At 68.3% G+C, this 14691-nt stretch overlaps 4 protein-coding genes across 4 annotated transcripts; all 4 read left to right on the top strand.

Moving 5' to 3' along the window:
* The first annotated feature begins 497 nt into the window (after positions 1–497).
* Positions 498–3275, top strand: V1510DRAFT_242397 (uncharacterized protein). Its single transcript, XM_066930543.1, has 3 exons — positions 498–584; positions 733–846; positions 879–3275. Exons 2-3 carry the CDS (start codon positions 749–751, stop codon positions 3073–3075), a joined length of 2295 nt encoding a protein of 764 aa, XP_066787215.1. The 5' UTR covers positions 498–584; positions 733–748; the 3' UTR covers positions 3076–3275.
* A 2103-nt stretch (positions 3276–5378) lies between these two features.
* On the top strand, positions 5379–6602 carry V1510DRAFT_404613 (endo-glucanase RCE3; the record flags this gene model as incomplete). Its single annotated transcript, XM_066932264.1, has 1 exon — positions 5379–6602. The coding sequence occupies one exon, from the start codon at positions 5379–5381 to the stop codon at positions 6600–6602; it is 1224 nt and encodes a 407-aa protein (XP_066787214.1).
* A 1283-nt stretch (positions 6603–7885) lies between these two features.
* Positions 7886–11791, top strand: V1510DRAFT_421699 (CNH domain-containing protein). Its single transcript, XM_066934659.1, has one exon. It carries the CDS (start codon positions 8013–8015, stop codon positions 11709–11711), a length of 3699 nt encoding a protein of 1232 aa, XP_066787213.1. The 5' UTR covers positions 7886–8012; the 3' UTR covers positions 11712–11791.
* A 1339-nt stretch (positions 11792–13130) lies between these two features.
* V1510DRAFT_421694 (nucleotide-diphospho-sugar transferase) lies at positions 13131–14625 on the top strand. Its single transcript, XM_066934658.1, has one exon. The coding sequence runs from the start codon at positions 13324–13326 to the stop codon at positions 14431–14433; it is 1110 nt and encodes a 369-aa protein (XP_066787212.1). The 5' UTR covers positions 13131–13323; the 3' UTR covers positions 14434–14625.
* The last annotated feature ends 66 nt before the right edge of the window (positions 14626–14691 follow it).

Genomic DNA, 14691 nt, shown 5'->3' with positions numbered 1-14691 from the left:
GTCTGCCCGCTGGGGGGCGCCCTGCCGGGCGCCCAGCCGCCGCCATGTCTTCTGCCGCTGCCTGGGTCCTCTCTGTGGGCAACCGCGCCGTAGCGCCGCGGGCGCGCCGGCCCGCCGCCGGCCCGTGGCTGCAGCTGTCGGACTGCGCGGGACCGCTTCTTGTGCCGCTAAACCGATCTGGTCGTTGACTTCAGCCGGACAGCAGGGCAGGCTAGCCAAGGCGCAATGCTAGCCGCATTCACTATGGTGCGTCGTGCTCCTGAGGGCACCCTGGCTGCGGCAGCGCCCTTGACGTGTCACACTTGCTGCTGGCCAGAAATTTGGGTTGTGTCTCGCAGTGGCACTACAAAGTGGTCGCCGACGTCCCCGAGCCTACTTTTTTGTGTTCGCTGAGTGTGCCCGTTCCTGCCCCTTTATTTTCCAGCAGCACACGTTCAAGAGACGTCTGGCTTCGCCCAGAGGGCATATAACGGGCACAGCGGCACAGCGGCACAGCGGCGGCGCGGTACAGTGGCACGGCCTTTGAGCCTACAGGAGCGCAGAGAGAGCGCAAAGACAAGTTGCTGGCAGAAGCAGCAGAAGAGGTACACAGGCACGGGCTGGAGTGACGGGAGCTGGGCACAGGGGTGGTGCAGGCCAGCGCAGGCGGGCTCGGAGGGTCTGGACGCGACGGCCGGCTTGCGACGACGGCGGCGCCGTTGTGGTGTTTTTTTTTCACGAGCTGACCGACAGAAGCCAAGTCGCACAAATGGAGAGCCCATCGCTAGTGCTGAGCGACAAGCTCGCAGTGCCGCCGTACTACGCCAGCCGGCCCGGTGCCGGCGGTTTTCACCAGAAGTCGCTGAGGTATGTTTGCCACCAGGACGCGCTGACAGCAGTGTCCGCCGCCACGCGGCCACGCTCGTCTCGCCGGTGCATTCGGCGCCGGCCAGTACGCTCGCGACTGAGACCGAGCGTTCATCCCTGCCGTCCCCGCGGTCGGAGCCCTCTCGGTCGCGGGACGGCACGGAGCCGGAGGAGCAGTTGAAGTTGGCCGACCGTGGCAGCCGTCGGCGGCCGCCACCGAACCTGCGCATCGACAGCTCGCTGCCGGGTGCGTTGGCGGCCGGCCAGGCGGTCGCGGCGCCGCCTACGTCTCACTCGGCCAAGTCGACATCGTCCACGGTGTCGGCTCACTCTGCAGCGTCGTCGCGCCTGTCGCCGCGGGCAGGCGTTGCCGGGTCGGTGGCGTCGACCGGGTCGGCGTCATCGACCGGGTCGGGCGCGATGGTACGCACGCAGCCCAAGTCAGCCAAGGACATTATGTACGGTCTGGCAGTGCACTGTGTGTCGCCAGGCCTACCGTCGCTGAACCACGAGATGATGGAGACTGTGATGTGGAGCAAGTCGATTGAACAGCAGCAGCGCAAGCTGATTGCAGCGCGCCAAAAGTCTACGGACGAGCCTGCGAAGGAACCGTTTTCGCCGTCTGCGGGCAGACAGCTGAAGCGTGGATTGGATGAGCGTTCGGAGCCATCCCCCAAGTTGCGACAGACTGAGCCGGGCGTGTCCACGCCTGGTGCGCGGGCATCGCCGGCGCAGTCTGAGACTGAAATTACGGCAGCTGCCGGACGCAACACGAAAGAAGAGGCCGTGGCCGTGTCGGACGAGGACACGGTCGACGAGGCCGACGCCGACGACGGCGACGAGAGCGAGGGTGTCGAGGACGACAGCCCCACGGCGGAGAGAGCCGAAAATGCGCTCAAGGGTCAGCAGGCGTCGATGCGTGCGGGTCAGCACGGCGCCGGGCTGGCCGAGACGAACTCGCAGAAGACGAGCAAGACGACTGGCCAGGGAGCCAGTCAGCCCACGAAGCAGCCCGGCCAGCAGCTGGGTCTGCTGGCCAGCGCGCTAGGCACCAAGGAGGGAGCTCAGGCCGAGGCCGCCGTCGAGTCCGCGCGCGCCAGCCGGACTGATGCCGCGGACGGACCGGCGGCCGAGGCGGTGAGTGAGGGAAGCAGGGGCGCACCGGAGATGATGGTGCAGGCGGCCGTGGCCGCTGGCGGCCGCGGCCGCCTGCCGACGAAGCGACGGGCGCCGCCGGCCAATATCCAGATTGTGAACTCGCACCAGTACCGGCTGAGCGGGTACGAACGGGCGATTCACTCGGCGCCGATCCGCCACTCGGCGCCGCCAGATGTCAGGCAGATGCAGCGTCGTGCGAACCACCAGTCCTCGCTGAGCGTTGACGCCAGTCGTCGGGGCAGCCCGACCGAGGACGAGGTGGCTCGCGAGCGGGCCTACCGCGGCGACGATGAGCAGGACGACTATGACGACGACGACGACGACAGAGACATGCCCCACGGGAACAGTATGAACAAAAGTAATGACCACGCGCCGTGTACCAGTAATTATAATCGACGACGAATGAACAAAGGACATCCGACTCGGCACTCTATTTCAGTTTCGTCGCCTATTTCCAAGCGCCTGGACCGCGCGCCCACCGGGCGCACGGTGCCGCAGATTATGGACGTGTTTCCTGACGACACGATTCGGCCCGCGCCGCAGACAGCTCGGCCGATTCTGTCGGCGGGCGGCACGCCGGTCGTGCCGCCGCCGTACCAGGACAGCCGGTCGTCGAGCAGCAGCAGCGGCAGCGCGCCGGGCACGCAGCGTTTTGTGCCAACGCACATGCGCTCTGGGTCGGACATGGGTCCGTCGCGTGACACCGGCGCGCGGCCGGGCGGGCACTTTCGTCGGGAGAGTCTTCCGCGTGCGCGCGAGCGGGAGATGTTTGGGGGTGATCGCCGGGCGGAGATGATGGCGATGGTGTTTGGCGAGACCTTGGGCGGCGAGTCCGACTTGGTCGAGCGCAAGCGCAAGCTCTATGCGTCCTCGGCGGCCGAGGGCCGGCAGCGGGATGGCGACGAGGCACTCAAGCGACTACGGCTGCTGCAGCAGCGGTCGCCGCCGCTGTCGTCACCGTTGTCGGCTGGTCGGCCGCAGGATACTGTGACCGAACCAGAGGTTCATGCCAGAGCCAAGCGCGCGCGGTTCCTCGAGCTCTGCGGAGAGCTGTGGGATCTCATGCGTTGAGCCGGGCCGGGCGTGAGCTCTAGACGAAGCGAGCGAAGCCGGCGCGGCGCGCGCGCAGACAACTTTTTGGCGTTGATAACCGCAAGGATGGTATGGAGAAGTTCAAGTGTACGCCATGGAGGGCCTTCGATTCTGATCTTATATATATTTACAAACATTTTTTATATCTTTATAGTTGTACAATGCCTCTCGCGGTTATCAGTATTATATGCAAGGGATTTTGGTTGTTAAAATAAAGAGTTTTCTACGAGCACGGCGGCGGGCGGGCGAGGGGCCGGGGGTGAATATGTAGACGGCTGGGGCGGATATGGCGAGCGTCGGAAGGTTGCCGAAGACGAGGGCGACAGGCGGCTAGCGGTTTCGTGAGACGAGGGCGGCAGTAGCGCGACTGCGGGCGCACTAAGAACGTAGCGATCTGCAGCTGCACGTGAGAGCGATCGGGCTACCTGTGGAGCGGGGACTAGGGCGCTGTATGATACGTGGGAGCGGGCGCGCTTGCCGATATTGGGACGCTGCGACCACGGAAAGGGTCTGGCCCGATCCCTTGGGTAACAAAGTATGTTCCTGGTTCCTTAATTTGAGTTTGTGCGATAGGCTGCAGCATATCAGCCGAGGGGGCGCTAGCATGTGCGTACCTGCATGCAGCTAGCTTTTTTAGGCCCTGTGCGCCGTAGACATGTGCGCAAAGGTTTGCGGAGCACGCTCGGGCAAGGCGCGGGTTCCGGCACCCATCGCCCGGCGTTAGCCCAGCAACACGACTAGGCGAGCGCCAGAGTCACATGTGTGCGCGCTGCAGTCGGCGGCAAGCGCAAGCGCAGGTCGTACGCTCGCGCTGTGAAGGCGAGCGAGTTTCTGCGGGCGCGAGTCGGCGGGGTAGCTCCCTGCCACCCCTGCCAGTACTGTCGCGGGCGGCTGCCAACGTCGCACGGCACGCGGCGGGCCCAACGGCGCAGGCTGCGACGGTTGCGGCCCCGAGAGTCCAGCCGCGCGCGGGGTGTGTGCGTCTTTGCCGGTCGGCTCGGAGCGGGCCGAGATCCGGACGCCGGCCGGCACAGCCGTAACGCGGCTCAGAAGAATGATGCCCAGTCCGCGGTGGGCGCTGCCAAGACGCTAGGGCCGGCTGGCACGGTGCGGTTTGGTGATGGTGCGCTTGGGGCGTACTTGTGGGGCGGTAGCGGCAAAGGAGCTACAGGCACTCGGAGATTTCTTATGCAGCAAACTGCTGCGCTGTGCTAGCCAGGGCGCGAACAGCGGCATTTCCGTGTGGCGAGCGGCGCCGAGAGCGGCGGCCGATGGCTGCGGAGCGCCGACGCTGGGCAGGTGCGGCCGAGTGCTGACGAAAACTCGCTGACTCGCAGGACCTCGCGCGGGCGGAGGCGGTCGCGCTCAGCGTCCGCTCTTCGTGCCGCAACATCAGCAGCGCCGTCGATCGCCAGCCGCATGCTCCAAATTATGCGAATATCACTCTTGTGTTTCATGTGTTCTGAAACAGGCACAGGCTGGACGCGGCTCCAACGAACTGGCTCAGCCGTAGACATCTGTCAAGTTGGGTGCCGGGTCTGACACTGAATCTCCCGATCGGGCATGGGCACATGTCCGCGGTTCTAGTCCCGTGGCACGTCCGTAACAGACTACATTTAGCCGTGCGGGATCCCGGGCTCTGGAACTGTTTCAGGTACCGCCGCCGCAGCCGTACGGGCGTCACAAGCGCCAGGCGGCGGACCGTCTTTGGGCACGACCGCCGCGGCCGTCGGTCGTGCGGTCTGGCGGCTCTCGACTCAGCCGTCGAGCTAGAAGACCCCGCCGGGTACATTCTAGAGCGTCTAGTGCGGCGAGCACGCATGGGCGCCGACGCCGGCAAGAATCCGGCTAGCGGCCGCCGGTGGGATCTGGTCACGGTCGAATCAGAGGCCCGGGTGCACATGTGCGCGAGCCGAGAGCTGTATTACAAGGGGTAGTGCATATGATGAGACGTTAGCGGGCGCGTTAGAGCGGTAGTGGCCCAATACGCAGACCGCGAGATCGGGTTCGCGCACCGCGAGTTTCGCGGTTTTCGCGACAAACTACAGGGCCGCCTGGCGCGACTCCTGAAGCTCCGTGGCATGTCCACGGCAGCGCGTTTCAGGTCCGGGCACGACAGGTATAAAGCCGGCCGGGGCCGGCCTGGAGACGCCAGACTCAACCGCAACTCTTGACAGCCTGCTTGCCGTCAAGACTCACTTTCCTTCAAGACGTTCGTGTTCTACATACTTCTGGTTGCCTGGATCAAGCTGGCAACCGAGCTCGTTCATATCACAAACTAAATGGCTTTCAGATCTGTGCTTGTGGGCGCTCTGGCGGTCCTGCCGCTGGTTGTTGCCGAGACCCAGACGTCGTGGGGCCAGTGCGGGGGGATTGGCTGGACCGCGCCCACAGACTGCGCGGTGGGCACGTCGTGCACGTCTGTGAACGACTACTACTACCAGTGCGTGCCGCAGACGTCGCAGGCGGCGGGCACACAGTCGCTGTACGGCCAGTGCGGCGGCTCGGGCTACGCGTCGGCGACGGCGTGCCCGGCGGGCGCGGCCTGCTCGTCGCTGAACGAGTACTATTACCAGTGCCTGCCGACGACGGCGGCGACGACGACGCTGACGGCGGCTGTGGCGAGCTCGGCGGCGCCGACGTCTGCGTCGTCGACGCTGACGACCAAGACGACGGCGACGGCCCAGGCGGCGACGCCGGCGAGCTCGAGCTCGACGGAGACCACGGCGCCGAGCTCGACCAAGGCGGCCTCGAGCTCGAAGGCCACGACCAGCTCGGCCTCCACCGCCTCCTCCGCCGCCTCCTCCTCCACCGCCTCGTCGGCCGCCGCCACCTCCTCCGCGCCCGCCTCCGCCGTCGCCGTCACCGCCCTCGGCGACTGGGACGACGGCGAAACCACGCGCTACTGGGACTGCTGCAAGCCCTCGTGCTCCTGGGAGGGCAAGGCCGGCGTGACGCAGCCAGTCTTCACGTGCGACGCCAACAACACGATCGAGACCGACTTCAGCCTGGTCTCGGGCTGCGACGGCGGCTCGGCCTACACGTGTGCGTCCAACGCGCCGTGGGCGGTCACGGACTCGCTCGCGTACGGCTTTGCCGCGGTGTCGATCGCCGGCGGCACCGAGGCCAGCTGGTGCTGCGCGTGCTACGAGCTCTCGTTCACGTCGACCGCCGCCGAGGGCAAGACCATGATCGTCCAGGCCACCAACACCGGCTCGGACCTGGGCACCAGCACGGGCGCGCACTTTGACCTGCTCATCCCCGGCGGCGGCGTCGGCCTCTTCAACGGCTGCTCGGCCCAGTACGGCGCCGGCACGGACGGCTGGGGCGCGCGCTACGGCGGCGTGTCGTCGCGCGACGAGTGCGACATCCTGCCGGACGCCCTCAAGGACGGCTGCTACTTCCGGTGGGACTGGATGCTCGGCGCCGACAACCCGACGATCTCGTTCCGCGAGGTGACGTGCCCGGCCGAGCTGACGGCCATCACGGGCTGCTCGCGCACGTAGCGTCTGTACCAATGCATAGCTTCGACGAACAGGCCCGGACGGGTTTCGCGTAGGACCCCTGGCCGGCTAGCGCGCCGCACGCCGTGCGGCGCGCGCGAGCGGCCGCGCCGCACTAGCTGCGGCTGAGGCGCGCTCTAAGCCGCATGCGGTGCGGCGCCGCCCTGCGCCACGCCGGCGCGCCGCCACGCGACCGCCGCGCCGCGCCGCCCGCTGCCCGCTGCCCTGCCCGCTGCCCGCCGCGGCCGCGGCGCGCCGGCCGGCCGTGCCCGCGTCGCGGCGCGGGTGCCCAGTCCGATTCTCGCCGTTGATCTGACCTAACCACCGATTTGGCGTCATTGGGCCGGATCGTAGACACGAATTTTTCTCACCGCCTTTTCTACCAAACATCATCGCCTCCCCCCCGCCGGCAGCCATCCAACGTCCAGAACGGCAGCAGGCGCCAGCAGTTGCATCAGACGCGCGGCAGACAGCCACAGAGGGCAGACCGCAGGGCGCGCATCGGCAGAGCATCGCATCCAGGAAGAATGCCTGGCGCAGTCTGATCGGGCAGCAACCACAAACAAGCGGCCAGCAGGCAACAGAGGGCATCAGGGGACCGGAGGCCGCAAGCGGGCGGCCGGATAGCAGACAAAGACGATGGACCGGTATTCGTACTCGAAACGGATGCCGCTGCCGCCGCGGGCAGCGCCGCCTGCGCCGCCGGCGGCCAGCATGGAGGAGGACGAGTGGAGCCGGGGCGACGACGGGCTGTTCCAGGGCGTGCGGGAGGAGCGCGGCGGCAGCGGGCCCGTGTACGAGCCGTACCGGCGGTCGTTCGACGTGGAGGAGGACGTGCCGGACATGGCGGAGCTGTCGCTGGAGCCGGTGATGCCGCTGCGGTCGCGCAGCCGGGGCACGCGGCCGCCGGCGCTGAGCACGCCGCCGAAGCCGCCGCCGCACGCGGTGCTGCCGGGCGGGTACCAGTCGCCGTTCACGTCGGCGCCGGCGCTGCCGCCGAAGCGGCGGCCGGCGGCGATGTCGGGGTCGCCGTCGTCGCCGCAGCTGCACTCGTACATGGGCGGGTCGCGGTCGCCGTCGCCGCCGTCGCCGGGCGGGCAGCAGCTGCCGCGGTCGGCGAGCTACCGGGACGTGCCGCCGGGGCTGTTTGAGCCGGCGCACGAGCGGCCGGGGCTGTGGGCGCGGGGCGAGGCGTCGCCGGAGCCGCCGTACAGCCCGTGGTCGGCGGGGCGGTCGCCGCCGCGGCTGCCGATCAAGGCGCGGTCGGCGGGGCACTCGCCGGCGCGGTCGGCGGGCCCGTCGCCGGCGCGGTCGCCGACGCGGTCGCCGACGCGGTCGCCCGGGCACTCGCCCGGGCACGGGTCGCCGGTGCGGTCGCCGCGGTCGTCGCCGTCGCCGGGGCTGCCGTTCATCATGAGCGGCCCGCCGAGCGTGTTCATGCCCGACTACCTGGGCTACGGCATGATGCCGACGTCGAGCGACGAGTCCGAGCGCCGCTACAGCTTCCAGGAGAACCAGCCGGAGCAGGTGGAGACGCGGGCCTGGCGGCGCGACGAGTCCGAGGACGACTACGTGCCCGAGGCCGGCGCCGAGTTTGCGCAGCGGGCCGCGCCGCTGGGCAGCGGCGGCGCGCGCTCGATGTGGGAGGAGTTCGCGGCCGCGTCCGCCCTGGGCGGGCTCGAGGACTCGGACGACATGGCGCCGCCGCCGGCGCCCGAGCACAAGATCCTGCCGTACCGGTCGCAGAGCGTGCCGCGCGACTACGACGCCAACGCGGTGCCGCCGCTGGCGGGCCCGCCGGGCCTGGCCGCGCTCGACACGGAGGACACGGTGCAGGCGCTGGCGCCGACGTTCCCGCGGTCGTCGTCGGTGAACGACTCGTCGACGCGCGAGCACCAGCACTCGGCGCAGTTCATCCGGTCCAACACGACGTCGGCGGTCGAGGCGCGGCGGGCGGGGTCGCACTCGCCGACGCCGGCGCGGTCGCCGCCGCCCGCGGACCGGCCGGCCGCGCTGTCGTTCTCGGACTTCATGTCGGAGCTCGCCAGCATGCCCGCCAGCTTCTCGCAGGACGACCCGGACCTGCTGACGCCCAAGGCGACCGACAACATGACGATCCCCATGCTCAGCCTGCCGTCGCTGGCCGAGTTCCCCCAGGGCCTGTCGGCCAAGGACTACAAGCTGTGCGCGGCGCCGTGGTCGCTGAGCACGCTGTACGCGTGGCTGTGCGAGATCATGGCGCGCGACCTGAACCTGATGAAGGAGGACGACGTGCTCAACTCGCTCGTCGGGCTGTTCACGTACACGGTGCCGAAGCTCAAGTGGATCGAGGCCGAGGAGTGCGCGCTGTCGGTGATCGAGACGTTCAAGAACGCGGGGTGCCTGCGGCTGACGGAGAACTACCTCGGGCTGATCGAGGGCAAGCAGATCTCGGGCGTGATCCCGCTCTTCACCGGGCGCGGGTGCTACTCGGTGCACGCGCACAACGAGGACAACAACGACGTGCTGGTGACGGCGTACTGCCACTGCTACGCGCACACGTGCCGGCGGTCGCTGGCCAACGCCAAGTACGTGTCGTACATGCTCAACAAGGACAAGAAGACGGCGGCGGCCGAGGCCACGCCGGACACGGTCGCGCAGGAGTGGTCCGACAGCGTGCCGGCGGCGCTGCTGGCGTCGCTCGAGCCGCGCGAGATCAAGCGGCAGTGCGTGATCCACGAGCTGATCTCGCTCGAGGAGCTGTTCATCGCGGACCTCAAGGTCTTCCTGGCGGTCTACCGCGACCCGCTGCTCAACGCGGAGAGCCCGATCATCCCCAACCAGGAGGCGTTCGTCAAGGTCGTGTTCGACGCGATCCCGGAGATCATCGAGGTCAACAGCAAGTACCTGCTCAAGGGCCTCAAGGAGAAGCAGCAGGCCGGGCCGCTGATCGCCGGCATCTCGGACGTGTTCCTCGAGTGGGTGCGGCCGGCGCTCAAGCCGTACCTCAAGTACCACGCGACGCTGCGGCGCGCGACCGAGCTGATCAAGGAGCAGAAGGCCAAGAGCGTGCTGTTCAAGACGTACGTGGCCAGCTGCGACAAGAACCCGCGCACGGGCCGGCAGAGCCTCGACCACTACCTCAACCGGGTCACGCCGCGGCTGCTGCGCTACCGGCTGCTGCTCGAGACCATGCAGAAGTACACGCCCGAGACGTCGCAGGAGTCCAAGCTGCTGCGGCGGTCGCTGACCGAGGCCACGGCGCTGGTCGAGCAGTGCAACGCCAAGTTCGTCGAGAGCGAGAAGGACGTGATGTTCATGAGCCTGCAGCAGAACATCGTGTTCAAGAGCGACGACATCAAGGTCAACCTCAACCTGGGCTCGCAGAACCGGAGCGTGATCAAGCACGGCTACGTGCACCTGCCGCGGACGCGGCACACGGACTGCTTCCTGATCCTGCTCGACAACTTCCTGGTGCTGACCAAGCCGCGCAAGGACGCCAACGGCGTGGTCAAGTACATCGTGTCCAAGCCGCCGATCCCGATGAACCTGCTCGTGCTCGAGTCGGGCAACGAGGAGCCGGTGACCAAGTCGCACCTGTTCGGGCTGAGCTCGTTTGCGAGCACGGTGTCGGTGCCGGGCGCGGCCACGCCGACCGCGGCGAGCGCGCCGACGACGCTGGGCTCGCTGGGGCACCGGCGCGGCCAGAACTCGATCTCGAGCATGGGCGGCAAGGACGAGGACAGCGGGCAGGCCGTGACCAAGCTGGGCGACCTGGGCGAGGTCTACTACCCGTTCCGGTTCACGCACCTGGGCCGGCACGGCCAGACGTACACGCTGTTCACGACGTCGCACTCGGCGCGGGACGTGTGGTGCAACAAGATCATGATGGCCAAGCAGGGCTACGCGTCGTCCATGTACTCGCTGCGGTCCGAGCCGTTCTCGCTGTGGGTGGTGTCGGACCTGGCGTTCGGGTACGAGCCGGCGGAGCAGCAGTCGAAGCAGGTGCCGGCGCCGGGGTCGGTGCTGGAGCGCGCGCTGCGGGCGGCCGAGCACAACTTCTCGCTGCCGGGCGCGCGGCCGCGGCCGCTGGCGCAGACGCGCGTGAACTGCGCGGTGACGTTTGCGCACCCGGAGACCAAGACGCCGGCGACGCTCGTGGGCTGCGACTTTGGCGTGTACTTCTCGAACGGCCACCCGCGCAACTGGACGCAGGTGCTGCGGATCGCCAAGGTCACGCAGATCGAGGTGCTGGAGGAGTTCGGGTACGTGCTCGTGCTGTCGGACAAGACGCTGCTGTCGTACGCGATCGAGACGGTGGTGGGCGCGGCGCGGCCGAAGGAGGGCCGCGACGCGGCGCTGGAGGAGCTGCGCGCGTCGGCGTACAAGCTGTCGGGCTCGCGCGACGTGAGCTTCTTTGCGACCGGCAAGCTCAAGGACCGTACGGTCGTGATCACGCGGCGCAAGGACACGACGTCGCAGTCGGTCTTCAAGGTGTACGAGCCGCTCGGCGACAAGCCGCGGGCGACGGACTTTTCGCGGCGGCTGTCGCGGTTCCAGAGCCTGCGCAAGGCGGCGGGCGCGCACGTCGGCGTCGAGCGCTACCGCGAGGCCGACCGGTTCTACGTGCACTCGGAGTGCTTTGGGCTGTCGCTGTTCAAGGCGTCGCTGGCCGTGCACGCGGCCAAGGGCATCGAGATCATGCGGCTCGAGGACAAGCACGCGCTGAGCGTGCCGGACCTGGCCGGCGCCGAGGGCGAGCGCGTGCGCCGGCTGATCTTTGGCCAGCGGCCGCTGGGCATGTTCAAGATCTCGACGCACGACTTTCTGCTGTGCTACGAGAACTGCGCGCTGTACACGGACCGGCACGGGCTGCTGTCGCGGGCGATGACGATCGAGTTTGTCGGCCAGCCGCGGGCGGTCGCGTTCGAGCCGCCGTACCTGATTGTGTTTGATCCGTCGTTTGTGGAGATCTGGCACAGCGACACGGGCGAGCTCAAGCAGGTCATCTCGGGCAAGGACATCCGGCTGCTGAGCCAGCACGAGGGGCAGGTCATGTTTGCGATTGCGCACCCGGAGGCCGAGGACCGGCAGCTGCTGGTACGCATGGTAGTGAACCCGGACACGATATAGGCCGGGAGTGTAGGATAGACGACACGCGGTGTCTTTTTTTGGCATAGGCGATTGTACAAGAATGCAGGCATTTTGGAGTACGACGGGGGCGATCGGGTGCCTGATCGCCGATCGCGCCGGCGGGGTGGGCCAGGAACGGGCTAGACGTAGAGGCCGGGTGCAGCAGGTCCGCGCGGCGCGGACCGAGTCCGCGGACTGGGGCTGGGACGCCGGTCCGGAGCGCCAGCCGCGCCGAGCCCGCGCGGCGCGACGCGCGTGCCGAGGGTGCTAGACGTACGCGCCGAGCAGCTGCCCCTGGAGGCTGCGGCGGGGGCTGCGGCGAGGGCGCGGCGCCGGCCGAGCCGCCGGCGGAGTCAGTCGTGCCGGACAGGCGCTGCGGGCCGGATCGATCGGCGGCAGGGACCAGCGGCGGCGGGTCCAGCGACGGCGGGTATCAGCGACGGCGGGTCCCGCGTCGGCGGGTCCAGCGTCGGCGGGTATCAGCGTTGGCGGCTACTAGCGACAGCGGGTACCAGCGTCGGCCGGTCTACCAGCGGCTTTGTCCGCGGCGGGTACCAGCGTCGGCCGGTCTATCCAACGGCTTTGTCCGCGGCGGGTCCTAGAATCGGCCAGTCTGTCCCCAGCGGACGCCAGCGCCAGCCTCGGCCGGGCCCAGCATCGGCGGGTCCGTCCCCAACGGGTACCAGCGACGGCGGGTACCAGCGACTGCGGGTACCAGCGCCAGCGGATCCTGGTCGGCGGGTACCAGCGTCGGCCGGTGCCAGCGTCGGCCGGTCTATCCAGCGGCTTTGGCCCCAGCGGGTACCAGCGCCAGCGATCCTGGTCGGCGGGTACCAGCGTCGGCCGGTGCCAGCGTCGGCCGGTCTATCCAGCGGCTCTGTCCCCAGCGGGTACCAGCGCCAGCGATCCGGGTCGGCCGGGTCGGCCGGTCCAGCGACGGCCGGTCTATCCAGCGGCTTTGTCCCCAGCTGGTACCAGCGCCAGCGGATCCGACTCGGCGGGTACCAGCATCGGCGCGTCTTCCCAGCGCGTCTGTCTGCGCCGGGTCCCATCCGCAGTCTATCCGCACGGGTCCCATCCGCATCCACACGGGTCCCATCCCCAGCTGGCCCCTCTCAACGGGTCCCATCCCCGCCGGCCCCTCTCGCCGGGTACCACCGCGGGCCCGCGTGCACCCCAACGCGACCCGCTCCCGGCCGCGTCACTGTCGCACCCTGGGGCCGCTTGGCGCTCGTTTCAAGTAGCGCGCTGCGCGGCGCGGCGTATACACGCACAAAACGGCACTTTCGACGCCCGCTGTGCCTGATGCGCTTCGCGCTAACCCAACCCAGGCTTCGCGCGGCTGCTCACACTCCCCCCCTCCCGTTTGGGCACAGTTATTTTTATCTCGAAGAGCCGGGTCACAGATCACAAGCCCGCGCAACTCACAACCTCTCCATTACGACCCGTCGCCAGGCCTATCTTCGCCCGCACGATTATTCTCGCAGCGCGTCCATCGGGCACCAGTCGAATCAATCAGGCCGGGCGAGCGGCGTGAGCCTCTGGCGATCCACGGACCGCAGGTCAGCCGCCGCGATTCCTCCGCTGACCGCAGACGCGACAATCAGACCCCATGGCGCGCAAGTCGCCGATCGTGCCGGCGCTGGCCGTGGTCATGTTCCTCTACGTGATCTACTACTGCTCGTCCACGCCGTCCGCAGCCGTCGCCAGCGGCGTGATGCTCTCCACGGCGCTGCTCAAGGCGGACCCGAAGGGGTACCAGCAGCTCGTGCGGCAGCGGCTGGAGCACCAGTTCCAGTACGACCTCTCGGACAAGATGCAGCAGCAGTTCCCCAAGGTGATCTGGCAGACGTGGAAGTACCTGCCGTCCGACAAGCGGTTCTCGACGCGGTTCCGCACAACCGAGGCGTCGTGGACCAAGGAAAACGAGGCCGCGGGGTACGTGCACGAGGTCGTCGACGACGAGACCGCCGGCGTGCTCGTCGACCAGCTCTTCATGAGCGTGCCCGAGGTCGTCGAGGCCTACCACTCGATGCCCGCGGCCATCCTGCGCGCCGACTTTTTCCGGTACCTGATCCTGCTCGCGCGCGGCGGCGTGTACTCGGACATCGACACGATGGCCCTCAAGGCCGTCACCGAGTGGATTCCGTCCGGGCTGTCGTCCGTCGAGGACCGCGACGGCAAGCCCGTCATCCCCGACGACGCCGAGGGCCTGCAGCCGTCGGCCCGCGCCGCCAACGAGCACGCCGCCGGCCTCGTCGTCGGCGTCGAGGCCGACCCGGACCGGCCCGACTGGCACGACTGGTACGCGCGCCGGCTCCAGTTCTGCCAGTGGACCATCCAGGCCAAGCGCGGCCACCCCGTCATGGCCGAGATCGTCGCCGACATCACGCGCCAGACGCTCGAGCGCAAGATGCAGGGCCGGCTCGAGCTGCCCAAGACCAAGGACTCGGGCTCCCAGATCATGGACTGGACCGGGCCTGGCGTCTGGACCGACACCGTGTTCAAGTACCTGGCCAAGTTCAACATCTCGTGGAAGAACATCACCAACCTGAAGAAGGGCGTCAAGATCGGCGACGTCGTCGTCCTGCCCATCACCTCATTCTCGCCCGGCGTGGGCACCATGGGCGCGCAGTCTGTCGACCACCCCCACGCCTTTGTCCAGCACATTTTCGAGGGCTCCTGGAAGCCTGCGCGCGAGCGCAAGATCGGCGGCGGCTAGCCGCGTGCCTGCATGTATATACCCGCGCTTCGGCTGCCAATACATTCATTCGTTACTGGAGTGGCTGTGGCGGGCGAGTCTCTGGCGGCGACTGCGTCGGCGTGCGTCTTGCGGCAGTGGCATATAGCCGCGTGGCGCATAGCCGCAGAGGGGTGGCTGGTGAGCCTCCGGCGGCGACTCCGTCGAGGGTAGGCCCTGCGGGCGGCTATGCGCCACAGGAGCTGGCTGCGAGCCTCCGGCGGCGACTCCGTCGAGGGT

Source organism: Dipodascopsis tothii (assembly GCF_038497935.1).
Source record: "Dipodascopsis tothii strain CBS 759.85 unplaced genomic scaffold V1510scaffold_32, whole genome shotgun sequence".
NCBI lineage: Eukaryota > Fungi > Ascomycota > Lipomycetes > Lipomycetales > Lipomycetaceae > Neoaidaea > Neoaidaea tothii.
This window is presented reverse-complemented; position numbering and strand designations above follow the sequence as displayed.

Bases quoted from the DNA above. Each gene is read 5' to 3' on its own strand.
- V1510DRAFT_242397 (XM_066930543.1), top strand. From the start codon at position 749: ATGGAGAGCCCATCGCTAGTGCTGAGCGACAAGCTCGCAGTGCCGCCG. The intron at 847-878 runs GTATGTTTGCCA...CGCTGACAGCAG, and splicing joins TTTCACCAGAAGTCGCTGAG to TGTCCGCCGCCACGCGGCCA.
- V1510DRAFT_421699 (XM_066934659.1), top strand. From the start codon at position 8,013: ATGAGCGGCCCGCCGAGCGTGTTCATGCCCGACTACCTGGGCTACGGC.
- V1510DRAFT_421694 (XM_066934658.1), top strand. From the start codon at position 13,324: ATGGCGCGCAAGTCGCCGATCGTGCCGGCGCTGGCCGTGGTCATGTTC.